Source organism: Procambarus clarkii, chromosome 86 (genome assembly GCF_040958095.1).
Source record: "Procambarus clarkii isolate CNS0578487 chromosome 86, FALCON_Pclarkii_2.0, whole genome shotgun sequence".
Taxonomy (NCBI): Eukaryota; Metazoa; Arthropoda; class Malacostraca; order Decapoda; family Cambaridae; genus Procambarus; species Procambarus clarkii.
In genome coordinates, this window is record NC_091235.1 from 15,167,011 (window position 1) to 15,189,525 (window position 22,515).

A 22,515-nucleotide genomic window follows, 5' to 3' on the forward strand; every position below is an offset into this window, starting at 1 on the left:
TTGAACCGTTCATGTCAATGCTTAAATATGAGTCTGCAATATACAAGAATGATCGAGGTTGTGGATGCAGACGAAGAAGCTCTTGATGATCTTCAATCGTGAAGACGTGGAAGGACTTCACACCCATTATGCTTCATACAGTAAATATTGGTAAGTTTTATCATAGTTTTAAAATATATATATGCAGAGATAACATTAATAAAACAATTAAAATCGTGTTTGTGTACTCTGTATAGCAAAATATATTACTTTGAAACCCGAATCAGTCACTAAATCTCAATTAGTATTAAGTTTTAGTCTTAGTGTTTTTCCTGCCCGAAACGCTTTGCGTAATAGTAGCTTTAGGCATTGTATGTACTAGCTCTATCTATAAATCCGTCAACGTTTTGTATCTATGTATGTACTTTACCTGAATAAATATTTGTACTTGTATTTGTATTGAAATTGAAATAAGTTTATTGAGGTAAAATGCACACAAAGGGATGAGGTTGCTCAAGCTATTCTCACCCCGTTCAGTACATCGTGTTAATACATGTATAGACACACATCACAAGCAATAAACGTATTACCGAACATTCTGAGAGATAAACATATACATTTCCTTTTGTATTTGTATTTGTTATATAAATAAAAAAATTGGGCTACTCTTATGACAAATTCGTTACTTTTAGACCGTCAGTCCGCTACTTTCAGCAACTTGGAGGTGGCAACCCTGGCGGGCGGGCTGGTGTGTTGTGAGCAGCGGCAGCCATGGCGGACGTCCTCGACATTGAGAACGCTGAGGAGTTTGAAGTAGATGAAGATGGCGACCGTAGGTGTCCTTTCATAACATATATATATGTGTGTGGTACATGAGCGAGGTGCACAGACTTACATATAATACTATGGACGTGAAGCCTCTGGTGGTGGAACCTTCTCACACCTAGAGACGACTCGCATGTCTATTGCTAACAAATTATAAAAACAAAACCAAAAAGTTCCAATTAAGATAGCTTTTCGCCTGCACTTATTGTTTAGAATGATAGTTAATGCATTTAAGTGGTAGATAAGTTGGCGCACAATTGGGGGAAGGCCAGTATAAGGAAGTGAAAGTTGTCAGACAAGCGTAATGGGTTATAGAGCAGGGTAATGTTAGAATGGTTGTAATGGGTTATAGAGCAGGGTAATGTTAGAATGGTTGTAATGGGTTATAGAGCAGTATAATGTTAGAATGGTTGTAATGGGTTATAGAGCAGGGTAATGTTAGAATGGTTGTAATGGGTTATAGAGCAGGGTAATGTTAGAATGGTTGTAATGGGTTATAGAGCAGGGTAATGTTAGAATGGTTGTAATGGGTTATAGAGCAGTATAATGTTAGAATGGTTGTAATGGGTTATAGAGCAGGGTAATGTTAGAATGGTTGTAATGGGTTATAGAGCAGTATAATGTTAGAATGGTTGTAATGGGTTATAGAGCAGGGTAATGTTAGAATGATTGTAGTAGGTTATACAGTAGTGTAATCATGTTAATTGTGGTAATATGTTACATTAGTTGTCTGCTGCCAAGCTAAATTTCTGAGAGGAGCAGGTGTAACATCTGCTCACAAGTGCACTGGTTCAGAGAAGTGTGTCTAGTGTGCTTGAAGAATTGGCTGAATAATTAACATTTTACCCAATATGTATAATGGATACAGGGTGATGGTGGCCCTGAAATAGTAAGATACAAAATAATGTAATGCAAAATATATAAGCCTACCAATGGCATGTTATCCTATACCCTATGGGCCTGAAGCCAGTGTACCAGTAATTCATTGGTTAAAGAAAGGTTCATTATTAAAACAATTCTTTAATTACTCCTGAGAAAACAGTTCTTAATGGGATTAGGTTTGCTCCATTATTTACAGAACGGTTTTTTAACAAGTTGTCGTTTTGCTAACTTGTAAACTAAGCTAATTGGCTAGCCCTAACCAAACATATCCATGCCTAATTATGTAACTTGTACACACAAGCGTGGCTAGCTGGATGAAGGGAGTTCTGGTGAGATTAACATGTGATAGTAAATGCTGGTCAGAGGTAGCCGATGTTTGCACGCACTCTACAGAAACTCGGACATTTTGGAATATGATTACAGGTATTTAGATGTTGAATGCCACAGCCGATACGAGACAAAACTGAGAAAAACATGCCGAGATAGTTTACAATTTTTAATGCGTGGATAATGTTAGGCTGGTGGAGAGTATATTATAGTGAATTTAAGGGTGGGAATTCACAGAGGGGAAGGCCATGAAGGTGGGCAGACGTACTGTATGTGTGGTATTTAAAATGTTTTTAAGTTGAAAGTTGAGGCATCCTTGATGTTACTTGTCCTCTCAGCTTGCACGCCAGCATAGCCATCACAATCCAACTTATCTGTAACTCCTACAGGAAACTTCCTTTTTGAATGCTACATCATTTTTTGAGATATTTTTTACAGTTGCTTGTAGGTTGAAGTCATGGACGTCTGTGGTTCATAATACAGCATTCCCAAATTGTGTTTATGGCACCACTACTTTTTTGGAGGAATGCATGATGCAGTTTGCTTGACTGAATGGTATACAATTCATATGCAGGCGATGAGTCACAATAATGTGGCTAAAGTATGTTGACCAGACCACACACTAGGTGAAGGGACGACGACGTTTTGGTCCGTCCTGGACCATTCTCAAGTCGATTGTCTAAACTGTATACAATTCAATTTCTGCAGGGCGCAACATTTGGGTAGGTTTCTTAATTAAACATCTGATGGTTCTATTCATCTCACTACAATAATTTCATAATAGGCACTGTTGCGGGGTTGCATCCTGGGGGGTGTCAGTGGTTAAACTTATCAAAGTCTCCCTATGCCATCAGGTGTTCTGGCCTTAATACAAGTATTGGGAATCATTCTGCACTGCCTACCATTTCTCACTCGTGTTTATAATTTTATACATCGTTTTATACATTATACAACAAGCTTATACAGTACATCCTTTGGAATATGACTTCAGTATTTTCCTTGTGTATGAGATATACAGTACAGTATCTCATATTTCGACTCCAAAGAGTTTAATTTGAGGGCTTTGAGGCACTCCCAGTAGTTTAAGGATACAGTATATATTTTCATATACAGTACTATATATGTATCTATACTTTAATTTCAGTATATATGTATCACTACAGGATACAGTATATATTTTCCAGTTAAGAAATTTTATTTGTCTTCAAAGGGGAGCATCAACAATGTATGGGATATGGAATAAGACTGGGTTGAAATGATTTGTAAGGAAAACATGTATGTATTTGTTTGAACACTGAATAACCTATGAAAAATTTTGAGCAATTATGTAAACTGGTCTTATGATGCATTGAGGTTCTGCTATGAATGATGTTAGTGTGTGATTATCATGGGGCTATTTAGTGTGAATAACAAAATGCATGGACAAATGATTTTTATCTTTTCTAATATTTTAGTGTTTAACTGGATTATTCACCGGGCTGATGCCCCAAGGTGTCACAAAAATGGGATAATGATAATGGATATACTGTGTATGCATTACCAACTCCACACGATTATCCATTGCCATGTAATTATTGCATCTATATTGCTGAGGTATTAGTGGCAATGAGATCTTTCCAATTAACACTTTCGCACTCTCGGCGCTCAAAAAAAAACAATACCCCAGATGCTTTCGGCACTTCGCGCGCCTACGCGGTAAGACCGAAAAAGTGTACACTCTTTTGACTGTCCTGACAATAATTGAAGGCGCACGTATTTAAATTTGGTATCACTGTGTTCGCAATGAAATTGTCTATAAGAGCATACCTATAAAATGCCGCCCAAGCATAAGGAGTATCAACACCAAATAAAAAACTATGCAGATCACTCGCCGAGAGATCCAAACAGCAACAAAATGTTTCCACTCTCTTAATGGTTGCGAAGCCTACAGTTGTCCTACATCGCTAATTTTGGTATCATTGGAATCGCAATAAAATTCTCTACGCAGACATATGCATATGAATGTTTAATATAGGTAATTGCCCACCCGCAAGAGTGTGTGAAGTGGAGAGTAGTTAGCCGCGAGCGCACTGGCGAAAACACGGGGGAAATCATGCTTGGAAAGTTTATACATTTATACGTTTCCTGACCCTACTTTTCTATGTACGTATTTCTTTTTTATACCAATGTGTTCGCAATAAAATTTTCTATAAGATGAAATGTATAACAATTGTACAAAGCATGTGTAAGAGAAGCGCCAAATATAGAACCACGTCGCTCAGTATGCGTTCGCGGCAGAAACGAACGCATTGTTTTCGTTCGTTTGATGTTTGTCATGTTTATACTTGTTGAAACATTTTATAATTTGTATGACAGTGATCGCAGTAAAATTCCCTACACAGACATATACATAACACATACAAATATTTCCCACGTGTTGGATATATCAACGGCTAAAGGGAACCCACTGCCACACCCAGAGCCACACCCGCCACACCCCCAAACATACTTTGTGTTTTTTTTTTTTTTACTCATAGAAGTTTATGTGATATAATATTCATTCTGGTACCAAAAAATTTGCAAATAAATTATCTACAAAACGTATATAATATAACTTCTTATAGATGATAAAAAATTCCAAATAGGTGTACTTACCCTGTCTATGTTGATTGAAGATCAACAGTTGAGCATTTTTTCTTCACTCCACCATCTTCAGGCTTCTGATCCTGAAGTTGCTCATCTGATGTTTCTTAGGTGGAGTGAAGCTGTTGCCGGTGGTTATTTTTTCTCCACCCAAAATATCTTTGTTCGGTGGTACCTTGTGTAGCAAGGCGCAGCGCACAGTGCCACATCACAAGTTTTACATCCATATATCACGTCCCTCCTTTTACCAGACTTGAAACAAACACGGCATCTTCTTTTTTTAGCCAAGTGCACGAGTTCATGCGTCAACTTGTAGTTGAGACGTTGTTCTGAATCTATAATTCTTCTATTTCTTGGATGCACTGGAGGAACATTGTCTTCTACAGGAACCACCAAACTTGTAGTAGAATCTTCTATGAAATCAGAAACATCAAGTGGTTCTATGTCCTCAATGTCCATTTCAGCTGTTCCACGTCAATAAGGCTTTTATTCCTACTGCGTGAAACTCTAATAGTGTTAGTTTTTTTGTATCTGTTGAGTAGTGGTTATACAATGCGTATGCATTGTGCATGGCCATTTGCAGAAAATAGAAAGTGATCTTCTTGGTCCATTTGTGGGTTTTTCTTGCAAACTCATAATATTTGACCATTTGATCAAAATGATCAACACCTTTCATGAACTTATTGTAATCCACTATGGCCTTTGGTTTGTTCATTTTCACAATTTCTACTCCAGTTCTCCTGTCACGTTTACGAACGCGTTTCCTGCGCTGTGCTTGAGTAGTGTCGGCATTGTGGATATTGGTGATGACAGAGACGGGGCGCTTGTCCTTCCAAACTATAACATGATTTCTATTTCCATGAAAACTCCATGAATGAAACTCCATGAAAACTATTTCATGGAGAAAAATCTGAGAGTATCCCCCATCCATTTCGGTTAGAAAATGGAATTTATAGAAATATTTTTTCGATGGACTACAAAAGTAGGCTGTTATGCGGAATCGTAAGAAAAAACGGCGACGAGTTATCTCTAATCTAAAGCGCGAAAGTGTTAATGGGCATGATTACCATGTAGATGAGAACTTTGCTGACGTACTGGTAAAACTAAGCTACAATATTCCAACGAAAATTTGCCCTAGAAAAAAATCATTTTGTGATCACTGGAGGCATGAGATGTGCAGACATTTGAAATTATTTGTAGTTAGGTACTGAACACAAGACAGTTATGTACTTTGATATTTTTGTAAGAAAATCTTGCTCTATGAAATTTCTCATTTTCCCCTAAGGTTCTTGACTTGTGTATAACATAATGATTTATGTTATTATAAACATATGTAAACATTATAATATAAACAAATATACCTGATTGCAGTATCTTGACCAGAAGACTTGTTTCTCTTCAGAAGGTTTGGTCAAACTTAAAGAAAGGGCCAAAAAACGAAAAGGTCGTGGATTTGGAGGTGATGATCGATCAGATCGGCAAGATATTCTTTATGAAGGAATGGAAGTTGATGATGCAGATGACGAGCCTGGACCACAAAGATGTTAGTAAATGCTGCCATGTCTGCCTATCTGTTGTCTACCAGGGTGGTTCTGTGGATTACCTTTGCTCAACTCTTGGTTGACAGCCGGGTCAGCCAGGTTGTCAACCAAGTGCATCATTTAGAGGTCTATTTTTAATTCCCCTTTCCTGTAAATGGAAGGATTTGATAAGCATTGAGATTTTTGTGTGACTCGTTTTGACATTTTTAATGTACTTTTAATTGTAATTGTTACTACAGTATTTTGCAAATAATTTGTCTTTGTTTAATGACTAAATTTAAAATTTATTTGTTGCTCTTATTTAGCTTATAAATATATAATAATAGTATTTAAGTAAAGTATTACCATATGATCGTTTCAATTATTCTGTAATATCCGTATTATTCTTAGTACTGTACATTCTTTTTCTTAGCAAGACCACTCATTTGCTACCATAGGCAATGGCCAGCCCCTCCCATGAAAATGATCAGGCAGTCAAGCAAATGTCTGCACATACTAAATAATTTTTCAGGTACCTTGTGCCCTATGACAGTAGGGAAAGGTAAACATTGAAAATTACTGGATCCAAGACAGAATGGCCTCAGAAGGCAGAACCTCCTTGAACTACACCATTCAGTTTCAAGAGATTGCTAAGCATTGCTACTGAAGTTAGTTGGCCCATCTAGTCACTAATAGGTGTTAGCACACTACATCTCAACAGAATCACAGGTATCAGCCAACATTATTTTAGCCTGGCTCCCTTCCCTTGTGCATTCAAGCTTGTGCAAAGGCAGCTTTCACTGAAATGAGTTTTGTTCAAACTTGCTGTTGGGCAGCAGCATTCGTGCTGGGCACCATCCTTATTTACCCTTGGTAAATAAATACCCTTGGCACTAGTGTCAGCACGTCACTAGTGCATGATTGTGCGATCCAGCATGCTGCCTCTGGTGTCACTTGATAGTTTTGTGTGGCTGTTGTCATATTTTGTCACAGCCTATCGTTGTATTTTCCTGTGTATGGCTCGACTGAGTGGTAGTTGACAACAGCATGGGTGAAAACACTGTCTCCAAGGCCAGATCCCTTCTCTGGTAGGTGGGGATCTTCGTAAATTACCTGTTCTAGGATTTTAGTCTAATTTTCTGCTCATCTGTGTTCACTTTGGCATTTTGACATGGGGTTGAGCTTGCATGCAAAAAGAAAAAACCTAAATATTCAAGTCTTTTCTAGTTTCATGTACATTGATAGGGAGACTGGAAGGGGGGAATCATTGCCCATGAAGAGGTCAGTACACAATTTGTTGACTAGTCATGTTGGAGTGAGGGTCCTGATGTTCAAGTTACATTATGTTAATGTTCACCATTCTACTTTAGTTGTACACAATGTGTGGGATAACTTTACTTATGTAAAGTACTTATGTAACTTTACATATGTTTACTTATGTAGGGGGAGCCGGTTGGCCGAGCGGACAGCACGCTGAACTTGTGATCCTGTGGTCCTGGGTTCGATCCCAGGTGCCGGTGAGAAACAATGGGCAGAGTTTCTTTAACCCTATGTCCCTGTTTCCTAGCAGTAAAATAGGTACCTGTACCTGGGTGTTAGTCAGCTGTCACGGGCTGCTTCCTGGGGGTGGAGGCCTGGTCGAAGACCGAGCTGCGGGGACACTAAAAAAAAAAAAAAAAAAAAAAAAAAAAAAAAGCCCCTAAATCATCTCAAGATAAGATATACAGTGGTACCTCGGAATGCGATTGTCCCTGTATGCGAGATTTTCGGAAGGCGAGGTGTATTTACTCCAAAAATTTGTCTCAGAAGGCGAGGGTTACTTCGGGAGGCGAGTTTGGACGCGAGTTTGTTGATACGCGTACAGCCGACCTAGCGCGTTCGTCGCCCCTCCGCCCCGCCGCCCCTCAGTTTATTATTGTCTGGCGCTCAGTGACTACCCCCACATCAATTCTTCTCGCGGATTTTCAGTGTTTTGTTGGATTTTTGGTGATTTGTCTATACAATTTGTTATTATATATCTCACCATGGGTCCCAAGAAAGCCAGTGGTAAGGATAAAGGCCAGAAAGCTCCTGTGAGGATGACAATAGAGGAGAAACAAGAGATCATTCGGAAGCATGAGAACGGTACACGTGTTGTTGAACTTTGTAGGCAGTACAACAAAGCCACATCAACAATATGCACTATACTTAAGAAGAAAAATAAGATTATGGGTGCTAAAGTGGCAAAAGGAGTAAGAACATTAACGGCACAAATACTTGAAGAAGTGGAAAAGTTGTTATTAATTTGGATACACGACAAGGAGTTGAGGGGTGATAGTGTTTCGGAGGCCATTATTTGTGAGAAAGCCAGGGTGTTGCACGAAGACCTTCTAAAGAATACCCCTGCAACGAGTGATGCAGATAAGAAAGAGTTTAAGGCAAGCAGGGGCTGGTTTGAAAAATTTAGAAAGAGAAGTGGTATCCATAGTGTTACAAGGCATGGGGTTATGTGATGTGATTATGGAAGGGGACTCCCCTTCCAAACAGTAACTCCTCTCCTCCTCCCCCCTCCTCACCATCTTCCATACGCCTACAGCACTCGACAGTAAGGTAAGTAATAACTGGAACACAGTTTTGTAGGTTTATTTAGATGAATTAGGTATAAAAATTTAGTTTGATGTGGGGTTTTTGGGGTAGTCAGGAACGGATTAATTCATTTCCCTTTATTTCTTATGGGGAAATTAACTTCGGAATGCGAGTTTTCGGAAGGCGAGGCGTCTCCAGGAACGGATTAAACTCTTATTCTGAGGTATGCCTGTACACATTATTGCCAAAATCAGTGATTGAATAGAACATAATACTGTATGTACACCTATATTGCCACTTTGAGCTGTCACAGCTCAAAGGAAGTGTCTTGCAACCCACTCCTTATGTTGTTATACTGTCTGGGAACACCATCCATAAATATTCAATTATTGACAGGAAAGACCAAATTATAATTTGGCGATAATCGCACATCACTGGTACACGATAACCCTCATCATATAGTAAGCTTTTAAAATGACAACAGAATTTGTACATCCATATAGATGTATTATAACCATATTTACATTTACATGAAAGCTGGGCACTAACAGTTAAAAACAATATATGATAATTGCATTACCATAGGGATGAAAGGTTAACAATATCCAAATTTCAAGGGTTAATCTTGGGTTTTCTCTTTCCTCTTGATGCCTGTTCTCCAGGATACTTGACTTGTCATCTCTCCTTGAGATTACATCTCTTCTCGAGATAGTTTTCCTCTTTTCCTCTATCAGTGCAGATCAAACTCGACATGCTCTGGTCTTGCTCCCAGATGTCTGTTACAGTCAGAGCCATGTGAAGTATCCACAACCTATGCTAGATTTTGCTGTTGGCCCTTGGCTAGTTTTTGTTGAGATCTTGAACAGTTTGCAGTTTTATTTTCTTCCCCATTTGGTGTATTGCCTGTGTTTGCAGCACTTGCTTTGTGGGGGTGTTCTCTCTGTTGGCCACTTTCTACTTTTGGTTCTTTATTTCTGTGGTATTTCATACTTATCCACATTTGTCCTACTTGGATTTGGGTCAGGCCTGCCATGTTCTGGTACATTACCTGTACCTACTTTTCTACCACCAGCTTTATGGCCTCTTAACTCTGTGTCCCAGAGGTTTTCTTGTTGGGAAGAGGTCCAGAGTGCTTGGATGTCTTCTGGCTCCTATTCGCAGCCAGAATGTTTATTTTTTTATTCCCCTCAGTTATATCTTTCAAATCAAAATTAGTTCTTTATTTGGGTTAGGAATTGGACAGTAAATGTTTAAATACAGTGGGGGGCAAAGTGACACTGACATTCATACTAAACTTGTTTTCTAGCAGATACTTAGTAAAACAAAAATATATTAGTACATAGGATATGTAATGAGATTTTCGTCAAACAAGAGGAGCGAGCCATTGTCTAAGGAAGCAACTGAATGGCTAGCTCAGAAAGTAACTTTGCTGGTACTATATATCCAAAGTCTCAAGACCTAAGATCTTTTTGTATGTGAATTACTCTACTATATTACATGTTTTAATACTAGTTTTAACATCTCTTCTCACAGCGGTAGAGGGCTGGATTCTTTTTGTTACGGGAGTCCATGAAGAGGCACAAGAGGATGATATTCATGATAGGTTCTCGGAGTATGGGGAGATTAAGAATATTCATCTAAATCTAGATCGGAGAACTGGATTCCTTAAGGTGAGCGTTTCAGGGTGGACTATGGCACAGTTTTTTTTTAGGTAAGTTCTGCTCTTGGTACAAGTTATATCAGTTTTGAAAACTAAGACAAAACTTATAAAAAAGTCCTGGATAAAAGATACACTTTAGAGAATGAGTTGGAAAATTTGGTATAGAGGCTGGATGTCTAGGACATTAGTTAAACACACATACTAGTTAAAGATACATTTACTGTATATAGATATTTAGGAAGGTGATTTAATCTGGTTGTCTTGATTTATTTTGTCTGGGAAAAATTTCAAGGATTAGATGGGTGGCTTATGGTGGTGAAGTCTAAACAAATTCTTGAAGATTTAAATGGGTGGTTGCCCTTTTGTCACAGTCAAGGTGGTGGTGTGTCTCTTAGTGAGAGCTTGTTTCTTTAAGTAAAAAGAATGTACAGTGGAAGAAGGAAATGAAGCTTTTGAAATCGTCAAAGAAAGTTGCACCAAATTTTGATGTTAGAGAAGTTATTGACAAATATAATATGAATGTGACAGTGTTGTATGTATAATGCAGTATATATAATGTAGCAAGTACAGTAGTGTGTGTAAATGGGTAGTATGCAAATCTATTTGTAATCAGTTCCATTTCCCACTTCCATGAGATAGGTAGACACTTGCCTAGAAAATATAGAAGTGTTGTAAGAAAATGTAGTCAAAAGTAATCAGCAACCCTTGTTTTGCATAATTTGGCAACATAAGAGTAAAGGAAATTGCTGAAGGTCTTTTGGCCCATAAGAGGAAGCTCTTGTTTATATTCATCCCAGCTCTTTCATGTGTATACAGTAAGTACATGTTACCTATGCTTAAAACATTCAGTGATCCAGCATCTGCTATGTTGCCCAGTAATTTGTTCCATAGATCAACTATACTATTTCCAAACCAGTATTTACCTCAGGTTTTCCTAAATCTAAACTTATCCAATTATATCAATTGTTTCATGTTCTATTTTGTGTTTTTTTTAACACATTAATATTCATGCTATACTATTTCGTCCATTTGTATACTGTACTTCAATCATGAGTAAATCTTTGGAGTAATGTGATGGAATTGAACTGACATTCCAGGTCACCTCGGGTACCTGTGTTATGCATTAGTTATTAGACCATGATAAGAACCAATACAACAGGAAATTAGTACCTGGTACTGTGCTGTCACACTAGCATAATCACAAATAGAATTTAATGTGAATAAATGCCATGTTAGGGAATGTAGAATAGGAGATACGAATCCACATGCAACCTACAAATTATGAGAAAAAGTTTTAAAGAATGTTGATGAAAGTGATCAGTGGTGGTTCTGGATAGAAAACGGTCACCAGAGGATCACACAAACAGTATTGTGTGAGGAGTCTATGATGTGTGCAGCAAGTTGGATCCACCTTGAGAATCACATTTAGGTACATGACAAAAATTAAACAAGTTGTTTATGACCTTTGTGAGATCAAAGTTGGAATGTGCAGTGATTGTATGGTGCCATATTGCAAGAAGCACATCAGTAAACTGGAAAAGTATGAAGCCATGCAATCAAATGGCTTCTGGAACTAAAAAATAAGAGCTGCAAGGTGAGGCTAGAATATGTAAATGCTAAATATATTAAATCTAGAAGAAAGAGGTTATATGGTCACTGCACAGTCACTGGTGACGCAGAAGTGACACTCGCTCCGCATTTCGTGAGCTGTTTTCCTCTAGATTCATATCTTAATTGGGGAGGATTAATCCTTAAATGTATGCCTCTGTGATTGGGTACCTGGTTGTTAAATGATTGGCGAGTTGTATTCCAGGGGAACTAATGAGTAAGGCTTACCATGAGCTATGGTATGGGAAAGCTCTCAGCCTGCTAGCAGGAGTCAGCAGTTATCTAATCTTGTACCCACCTGTGTTAAGAAAAAAAAAAATTCTTGAAACTGCAACTTCAAGAACAAGAGGTCATAGATTCAAACTAAGGAAACAAATCTGCTGCAAAGTGGTAGACAGTTCGAAGAAGTTTGTGACAAGGCGGTGGCCAAAACAATTGGCGTTTCATTACATTCTATGCTGGTTTTCTGGGGGGAGCCCCGTCGGCTCCCCGGAGCTATCCCAGGCTGATATGCTAATGTCAGACTTTGGCATCAGTCATGTGTATGGAGTTCTTAGGCCTACCGGGGACCACGGCCAGAACCGGGCCCCCTCAGAGAGGCAAGGGGAGCAATGGCCTATAGAAGCCCCCGTGTAGTTGGAAGCATTCTATGTCTGCCATCGACCGGAACAGGCACCCAGAAAGGTAAGCGCCCCAAAACAAACCCCTATTCTGGTTAAAATTGCTACCTAATACCGAACTAGTGGATAGAACTCCCCAACCGAAAACAAGCAAATTAGTGTGACGTCACACACTGCCGCGCCGCTGTCTGCGCAGCTCCCCCCTCCCCGGGAGGGGGAAGGGGGAGCCCCAGACCCCCCGCGCCGGCTACCCACACCTCAGTTCTTGAGGCTGATGCTATAGGCGATGGTCGTGTGCTCTGGCTCCGGTGTCGCTACTGCACTGTGCTTTGAGTGTGGTGTTAGTTTTGTGGGTGCGAGAGCCAGGAGTTATCTTCAGTACTCGGGCTGCATGCGCCTAGGGCTGCCTTCCCTAGGTGCCCTGTAAGTACTGCCCTTGGGGCTTGGGGCCACCTTCCACAGGCTCCTCGGGGTCTGCCTCTGCTGGTCCGTTTTACCTTTCGGTTTTTCGGCCGCCTGTTGGGCTCTTGGGTGTTCTGTTCTCCCTTGTTACCGGCAGGTAAGAGGCAGTTTGCACTGGTAGGGGCGCAGGGTGCTGCTCAGCTTGTAATTCCCGACATCGCGGCCGGCTCTGTTCCTTGGGGTTCGCTGTCCTCTTGCGGGGTTTTGTTTTTCTTTTTCTTTTTGCCTGGTGGGGGGTTCTGTCATTTTATTCAGTTTGTTTTTGCCCTTCCACTGTTCTCCTCGGTAGCGCCCCCTGCTAGGTCCCCGTGAGTGTACACGTCCCTGGGGTTCAGCTTTAGAAGTTTGCTTCGTAGTTTTGGGCGCCGGTTTGCAGCACCCTGCCTGGGACTACCTGAGCGCGAGTCCTCTTAAAGTAAACGCTCAGGACCCTGGGAATCCCCTAGGGGGCGCGTGGGTCCGATGGATGTGACCCCGGAGTCCCCACTCGCTGTGTGCGAGTTTGAGGGTTGCTCGGTCCCCTTGTCTCAGGGTGACCCTCATTGTTTTTGCCTCTGCCACGCTGCCTGTTGGGTCGGTGATACTTTCGACCCTGAGTCCTGTGAGTGTTGCTGCTTGCTTGTGACTCAATTTACCCAATCCTCTGATGATTCTATTCGGGTACAGGCGGCACGTGCGTTGCAGTCTAGGTTTCGTCTGTTGCAACGCGCTCGGTTGGTTGCTTCCCCGGATGCCCCGGGGCTGCCCCGCTTTGCTTTTCGAGACCCGGACTTGGGGGTGGGGGTCGCTTCGATCCTGGTTCAGTCCGCACCTCCTCGTCCTTCCCCTTCTGTTCGTTCTGGTCCCCCGCCCCTGCTTCCGGCCCCGAAGCGTCTGAGGGTTTCGGGGTCGGAGCAGGGGTTACTTGATCTCGAGACTCGGGCAGCTTCGGGGGTTGCCCCTTCCGGGGGGCGGCAGAGGCATTCGAGTCTTGTCTCCCGGCCGAAGCTTCAGGGTCTGACCAGTGGGCCCCCCTTCCTCCAGCTTTTCCGGCTGCTCCGTCCTTGTCTTGTGGGGTCGGGGCTTGGGGAGAGGACTCGGCCTCGGGTCCTGTGGTGACGGACCTCGAGGCTGGGGAGGGGCTGACTTGGGGGCCTTGGGCCCCGCTGGACCCCGCCTGGGTTTTTCTTCCCACTGAGCGGGGCTTATTGTTACAAGGAGTGGGGTTTTCTTTCCCCCCCTCTGCGTACGAGTTGGATTTGGTGTCGGCCCCTCCCCGGGTACGGTTCCGTGTTCCCCCGGGTACGTCGGTTCCGTCCTTCCGGAGGTTTTCGGCTTATCGCATCCAACCTGGTGTGGTGCGAGCGGCCTTTGCAGGTTGCCTCCTGCGTGACCCGGATTATGCCTCGGAAATGGATCCGTCCACGTTCAGGTTTGGGACTTCGTTCCCTTTCTGGCTCCGTTACGAGGTTCCGGAGTCATCCTGGCTAGCAGACTGCCCCTTGTTTGGTCTGGATTCCTGGCATTCCTTCTGTCGTTCCCGCACGCTGGAGTGGCGGGAAGCTTCCACGGTGCTTCAGGTTTTCCTGGGGGGTGAACTTGAGTACCTGAATGAGTGCTTGTTTGCCCCTGCCCTTCCCCGCGATGTGGGCGTTATTCAGCTCCATGTGCAGGTTCCCTCCCTTTCGGCGGCGCTCGTGGCGGAGGACTTGCGTGCTCGGGGCCTTTTGTGTTCGGCCTTGCGGTTCTTTTCCCTCCTGGAGCTGTCTTCGGATTGGCTCGTGGAGGATGTGGGGACGCTTGGGTCCGTCCCGGGGTCCGGCACCTTGTCCTCGGCTGCGCGTTCGTCGGCTGCCTTGTTGAAGCTGTTCACGCCGATTTTGCGGGATGCGGTTTCCCTGTTCTATGCTTCCCGTCTCGCGTGTCGGCAGGCGGTGCTGGGTTCCTCCGTGGAATCTGCTTGGGCTCTGGCTCTTAGGCGTTCTTCACCTTTTTGTCCTCTCCTGTTTGGGGAGTCGGCCGTGGCGCAGTTTATTCAGGCTGCGTCGGCGGCTTGTCGTCCGATGTCGGACTTGTTGGTTTTCCGGGGGTCCCGGGGTGGGTCTTCCCGGAAAGGTCGTGCCAGGGCTCGGGGTTCCTCTCGTCGTGGTAGGCCTCTGGTGTCAGGTTTGGGGTTGGCTCCTCCTGCGGACCCTCCCTCGTCTGGTCGGCGCGGTGTTCGCGCTGTGCGGGGTTCTGGGTCTCGTAAGGGTCGCCGGCCCTTTCGCGGTTTGCCCCTTTGACGGGGCGATGGGGGGGCGGCTTGCGCTGTTCGCCCGCGCCTGGTCCCACGATTCGTGGGCCTTTCGGGTCGTGTCTCGCGGCCTGCGGTGGCGTTGGGTGGCCCCTCCCCCCTTTGGGGGGTCGGGGCTGGCGGGGCAGGCTTCTTCCCCTGCACTCTGTCGAGTCGTCTTGGAGTGGGTACGCTTGGGCGTCGTCGAAACGACGTCGTCCCTCAGATGGGTTTTCCGTCTGTTTCCGGTTCCGAAACGGGACTGCGCGGACCTGCGGTTCATTCTGGACTTGTCCCGTCTGAACCCCTGGGTTCATTGCCCCTCCTTTCGGATGACTACGCTGTCTCAGGTTCGGCTCCTCTTGGAGCCGGGTGCTTGGATGGTGTCCCTGGACCTCCGGGACGCTTATTGGCATGTCCCGATTCATCCACGGTTCAGGGACTGGCTCGGTTTTGTAGTGGGGCGTCTGAGTTACCGCTTTCGTTGTCTCCCGTTCGGGTTGAACCTGGCACCTCGCGTGTTCACACGCCTTACACGGGTTGTGGTGGCTCGTTTGCGTCTCCTAGGTGTTCGGGTGTTGGCCTACCTCGACGACTGGCTGGTTTGGGCTCCCAGCCAGTCAGCTTGCTTGCTAGCCAGGGATTTGGTTCTTTCCCAGCTCGCCGGGTTCGGGTTCTTGGTGAACTGGAGGAAGTCCCATCTGGTTCCCTCTCAGGTTCGGACTTGGCTGGGTCTCGTGTGGGACTCTCGGACCGCCTCCTTGTCTCTCCCTCCGGAGTCTCTCCTGCGGCTGCGGTCCCGCCTTCGTCTGTTTCTGGAGGGCCCTCGGGTCACCCGGCGGTTGCTCGAGGGGCTGTGCGGGAGCCTGAGCTTCGCGATGGTGGTCTACCCGCCGGGTCAGGTTTGGCTTCGACGGCTGTTCTGGTTCCTTCGGGGTTCCCCCTTCCGCCTCTCTCGCGATCGCAGAGTTCAACCCCCGGGGGACTTGCGTCGGTTGCTGCGTCACCGGCTTCCTCTTCGGGTTTTCGGGGTTCAGTGCCTTGGCGCCTACCCGAGCCCTCGCTCGATGTGTACACGGATGCGTCGTCTCTCGGCTGGGGTTTTGTGACCAGTGCTCACCAGGCCGGCCATGGGCGTTGGGATCCGTCCTTCCGTCGAGCTCACAGTACGGTGCGGGAGTTCGCGGCAGTGTGGTTTGCTCTGGGGAGGATTCGGGTGGCCCGCGGATCGACGATTCGGCTCCATTCGGACTGCTCTCCGGTGGTTCATTGCCTGAACCGCGGGGGTTCGATGCGGTCCTTGTCTCTTTGGGGTTGGTCGCTTCGGGTGACTCGTCTGCTTAGTTCTCGGGGTTTGGCTCTCCTGGCGGTTCACGTACGGGGCGTGTCCAACGTCTTTGCCGACGCCCTGTCTCACTTCGTTCCCCTCTCCACGGAGTGGACGGTCGACGACGAGTCCTTCCGTTGGCTTTGCCAGACGTTCGGGCGCCCCGAGGTGGACCTCTTCGCGTCGGCGTGGTCGCGGCGTCTTCCCGTTTATGCGGCGCCCTTCCCCGATTGCGAGGCCGTCGGGGTCGATGCCTTTCGGCTCGACTGGTCGAGGTGGGGGTTCCTGTACCTCTTTCCCCCAGTTCGGCTGTTGCTCCAGGTCCTGACTCGCTTAGAGACTTACCGGGGGAGAGTTGTCCTTCTGGCCCCTTGGTGGCCGGCCCAGCCTTGGTTTCAGGCGCTGGTTACTCGGTGTCCGAACCCGAGGGTTTTCCCGCGGCTCCGCCTCTTTCAGCAGATCGGGCCGGTACGTCACGTAGCTGGTTCGATCTTCTCCTCGAGTCTTCGCGTATGGTTTTTTTGACTCGAGTCTATCATCATCTCTATGGTGATCAGGTGGCCTCCTTGTTGGTGTCCCACCTGAGGGCTTCTTCTCGGCGGCAGTATGAAGTTTCCTGGCGGTCCTTCCGTTTCTTTTTGCGTCTTCGTCGTGTTAGCTCCTTGTCTGTTCGGGTGGTCTTGTCCTTCCTCTCGTGGTTGTTTCAGGACCGTCATCTTATGCCTAACACTGTCGCTTCGTATCGTGCGGCGCTGGCGGAGCCGCTTCAGCTTGCTTTCGGTATCGATGTTACGTCTGCGCCGTTTCGCAAGCTGTCTCGTGCATTGTTTCACCTCCGGCCTGCTCATGCGTCGCCTGAGCCGTCCTGGTCTTTGGACAGAGTGCTCGCTTTCCTTTCATCTCCTCGTTTCGTTGTGGCCCCTTCGGTCCAGGATTGTTTTTCCAAGGCACTTTTCTTGTTGGCTTTGGCCTCTGGGGGTCGGGTAGGGGAGCTTCATGCTCTCCTCCGGCGCAGGGGTTTCTGCTCTTTTGGTCGTGGTGATAGTTTTGTTCGTTTGCAGCCGTCTCCTTCTTTTCTGGCGAAGAATGAGACTGCTGCGTTCCGGAGGGGTCCATGGGTGGTTGATGCTTGGTTGGTCGGGCCAGGGGTGCATCATGTTTTGTGTTCGGTTGCGGCGCTTCGCCGTTATTTGCGCGCCACAGCTTCTGTGTCCGGGGACGCGCTGTGGGTTGATCCGGTTTCCCTTCTTCCCTGTTCGCGGGTTCGGGTCTCTCAGGTCGTCCGCAGGGTTATTAGGTCTAGCCAGCCTGCGGTCTATCCCCGTGCCCATGACGTTCGTAAGTTCGCGGCTCTTGCTGCCGTCTTTGGGAATATGTCTTGGTCTGATATTCGGGCGCGGGGATTTTGGCGGTCGAACAGGGTCCTGGCTGCTCGTTACCTTGTGAATGTCCCTGGCCCTCGTCGGGCCTGTGTTGCTTTGGGTCGGCGGTTGCAGCCAGTTGTCTCGGCTTCGAGTTGAGGGGTGAGCGACGTCCGCCTCCCGGGTAAGTCCCTCTTTTTCTGTCTGTGGGTAGTTAGCTCCGGGGAGCCGACGGGGCTCCCCCCAGAAAACCAGCGTTGAATGTAATGAAACGCCATTTTCTGGGTGAGTCCCGGAGGCTCCCCGGCATCCCTCCCTCCCTCCGGTCGGCGGTTTTTCGCGTTTTTGACATCCAGCCTCAAGAACTGAGGTGTGGGTAGCCGGCGCGGGGGGTCTGGGGCTCCCCCTTCCCCCTCCCGGGGAGGGGGGAGCTGCGCAGACAGCGGCGCGGCAGTGTGTGACGTCACACTAATTTGCTTGTTTTCGGTTGGGGAGTTCTATCCACTAGTTCGGTATTAGGTAGCAATTTTAACCAGAATAGGGGTTTGTTTTGGGGCGCTTACCTTTCTGGGTGCCTGTTCCGGTCGATGGCAGACATAGAATGCTTCCAACTACACGGGGGCTTCTATAGGCCATTGCTCCCCTTGCCTCTCTGAGGGGGCCCGGTTCTGGCCGTGGTCCCCGGTAGGCCTAAGAACTCCATACACATGACTGATGCCAAAGTCTGACATTAGCATATCAGCCTGGGATAGCTCCGGGGAGCCTCCGGGACTCACCCAGAAAATGGCGTTTCATTACATTCAACGCTGGTTTTTTGTAACTGTGTGGACCATTGTACATGACGTAATGAACAATTAGTAGAATTTGATACTTTTACTTTATAGTCCAAAAAATAGAGCTAAAAAAATTAAATTTCTAGTACAACTTACATATTCCAAGTAATGTATGTACTACATTAGGCCTCATTGTGTATTTGGCCTAGAAAGGTTAGGTTCGATTAAGTATTCTTTGCAACATTACAAAAACGTTTCCGGTTTGTCCAAATTCAATGGCACCAATTTCTACTCTCTATTTAAAGCCTATTACATAAACATATATAAGATGGTCCTCATCGTTACTATAAGTACTACCTAAGCAGGAAGATGGGCTGGATTAATTCTTTGTAAATGGATAGCCTTTTATTAGTAGCCTTAAATATTCAATCAATGATAACTAGCTTAAAAATGTAACTATCTTTGCAGGGTTATGCACTGGTAGAGTTTGAGACCTTCAAGGAAGCTCAGGCCGCTCTGGATGGGCTTAATGGGACACAGATTCTAGGCCAAACAATCACCGTAGAGTGGTGCTTTGTTAAAGGACCAAGAAAGTAAGTGCTTCTTTAGTGAGTTGTCTCATACTGTGTTCCAAACTGATTATGCCAGTACAAGGCTCTTCATGCTCTTTTTAATTCATTGATAAGAATTTATAAGTTTTCCTTAATTGTTGTTAATTCAATGTACCTATTTTTTGTTCTAATTGAACATCTTGAATTATTGTTAACACGTTTCCCAGATTTATGGTTTGTGAAATAACAAGTGACTATTTCATTCTAGAGAAGGTTAGATGTTTAAGTATTTTAGTTCAAGACTGCATATCCATATTCTATATTTTTTACCATTATGTGAAATGTACTGTATATGGTGTGGGGCAGATGTCTTGGTGGTACCAGAAGAGAATGTACTGTGTATATACTGAGGTAGAAGACTATATGTACCAAGACAGGAAGCAGTGTATATGTACCGAGACAGGGAGCAGTGTATATGTACCGAGACAGAAGACTGTGTATATGTGCCAAGATAGAAGGCTTTCTATATGTACCGAGGCAGAAGGCTGTGTATGCATGTGTACTGAGGTAAGAGGCCATGTATGCATGTGTATCAAGGCAGAAGGCTGTGTATGCATGTGTACTGAGGCAAGAGGCCATGTATGCATGTGTACCAAGGCAGAAGGCTGTGTATGCCTGTGTGCCAAGGCAGAAGGCTGTGTATGCCTGTGTGAAAAGGCAGTACACGTTCATACACAGCTTCATGCCTCGGTACACAAGCATACATGGCCTCCTGCCTCAGACACGAAGACATGTATGCTTGTATACCAAGGCAGGAAACTGTGTATGCATGTGTACCAAAGCACGAGGCCATGTATGCATGTGTACTGAGGGAGTAGGCCGTTTATGTATGATACCAATGCAGGAGGCCGTCAAATAACTCCCTCAATTTCCCTAAGTCAATCAAACCACATCTAGTTAACTTAGCACTTGCTAGAGTTTCTGGGTAATGCCACATAGTTGTGGGATAATTATTATAAAAGATATGATGTGGGATATTTTTATATATACAGTATAAATATTAAATGGCGAGGAATAGATTGGAGTACTGTATTGTTCTCTGATGTCCTCCTTTTTTGTTAACTAATACATGATCTTTTTATATTTGTTTCAGGAGCCGAAAAGAAAGGCGGCGCCGGTGAATATTCGTTTTGTTATTTATGGTCACTTCTTGATTGTATGATTAATCATTAAGGTATTTTTATAAATATATACCGTACTGTAATGTCAAATATTTAATTCACAGAATTATTAATCTTTTTTTTAAGGTTCAGGAACAAATTGGTTTATTGCTAGGTAAAATTATATAATTGTACCTATACATTACTATAATTAGTAGCCAGGAAATATGGTAGGAAAAAATTGTAATTACCTACTGTCTACCTTGTCCTTTGTTATTCAATAAAGATTGTCCATTATATTCTTTGTGATCTGATTATCATTGTATTGATTGATGTTCTGTAGTGATTCTTGTTCTCTCATTATTATGTTTCCTCAAAAATTTTGTAGTTTTGAAATTTGACATTGAGAACTGCTTCTTAACACTAGGATGTTAAGAGCAGATTGGAAGCGAGCACTTAGTGTTATATCCCAAAATAATATCTTTTGACTCGCTTCTGTAAAACTGCATTAACCCTTGCACTGCTCCAGTTGGTATCTGCCATTTCCTTCTGGGCTCCAATCACCAGTTGCTATTTTTTCCTTTGGTTTATTAACTAATTTTTAAGCATGTGCACCTCACCATAGTACTTTAAAATAGCTGTGCTTTTTAGGGGTCAAGAGACAATACATGATATCTTAACTACTTCACATCGTGTAATAACTAGACACCCACGATATTTGTCTTAAACCTTGTCCAAAATTGTAACTCGAACTTCACATTTATGACTGAATGGTAGTAACAGAACAGTGATTCTACTTACAACAAACTGTTTTATGACCTTTTAATACAAAATTATGTGACTTGTGGCATTTTCAATGTTCTCTCGCAGATGGCTTTTTCCACTCAGGTATCATGTTTTGCTTCATTATTGAGTTAGGACCTCAAAAACAAAAACACTTTTACTTGAAATTTTCGAAGTACAATATTCTTAAGGTAAGTAGCATTAGGTACTATCAGGAGATGTAAATACAGGGCTCCTTTATTGAGTGAAGCTGTGAGCAGTGTGTGAACATGTAGCTCAGGTGATTGCTTTTCATCCATTCTTGTCACAGCAGTATGAATTTGAATGTTTATATCTGTTCAGTGTCAAAACAACTCATTGGTGTCTACTTGTAGCTTTATATAAAGTCAGAAGATCTGGTCCACGAATAATTTGAAAGATACTGATACTCCATACAACTGGCACACTTGTCAATCTATGAACAGTACTGTATACTGGTGGTATTCTTTATACAGTATTTACTGTACTCGCACAGCCATGCTTTATATGGTCATCATACTATTACAACTCATCAGGTCAAGTGGGCATTGTGGGATTGGTATCCATATCAGTCCCTGGGATACTGTTTGGCCCCTTGGTGGTTACTCGCACATACTAACTTCTCCTCGGGGAGGAGATCGGCTGAAGGGAATTGATTGGAAACGACTACATAATTACTGCTACTATCTACTCTATTCATGGTTAGGTTAGGTTTCCTTAGGGGTCAAGAGACAATACATGATGTCTTTTAACTACTTCACATCATGTAATAACTAGACACCCACGATATTTGTCTTAAACCTTGTCAAAATTGTAACTCCATTTGTAATTATTATTACTCCATAGCAGTAATAATGATTACTGCTATTATCTACTCTATTCATGGTTAGGTTAGGTTTCCTTACATTTGGTTTTAATACAGTATTATTGGCGATAATATGGAATTCGAAAACTACTTGTGTGCCCAATAACTGTTTACAGAAAACTAAATTCTTCAAAGGAAACTAAATTCTTCAAAGTTGCTCGAATGTAACAACTCTTGTATATATCTCAAAAAAAAAATAAGACCTGACCAAACGTAAACTGTCAACAAAATTATTCGCACACCCTCCATCACTATGTGATGGAGTGTGTGCGAAAAGATACGTGAATTCAGAGATAATTCTGAAACACATCTTTCATAGATGTGTAAATATTTCATTCAAAATGATCTGGTACCAG

The 22,515-nt window shown here is 44.1% G+C and overlaps 1 protein-coding gene across 2 annotated transcripts; it reads left to right on the plus strand.

Annotated features, from left to right (window-relative positions):
* Positions 1 to 693: 693 nt before the first annotated feature.
* Positions 694 to 20,792, plus strand: tsu (40S ribosomal protein S12 homolog tsunagi). Of its 2 annotated transcripts, none has more exons than XM_045758762.1 (5): positions 694 to 811; positions 6,038 to 6,178; positions 10,254 to 10,390; positions 19,251 to 19,375; positions 20,487 to 20,792. In XM_045758762.1, the coding sequence occupies exons 1-5, from the start codon at positions 751 to 753 to the stop codon at positions 20,512 to 20,514; spliced, it is 492 nt and encodes a 163-aa protein (XP_045614718.1). In that variant the 5' UTR covers positions 694 to 750; the 3' UTR covers positions 20,515 to 20,792. The 2 variants fall into 2 exon arrangements, with proteins under 2 accessions (XP_045614718.1, XP_045614725.1); XM_045758769.2 differs by having other exon boundaries at positions 6,041 to 6,178.
* Positions 20,793 to 22,515: the final 1,723 nt, after the last annotated feature.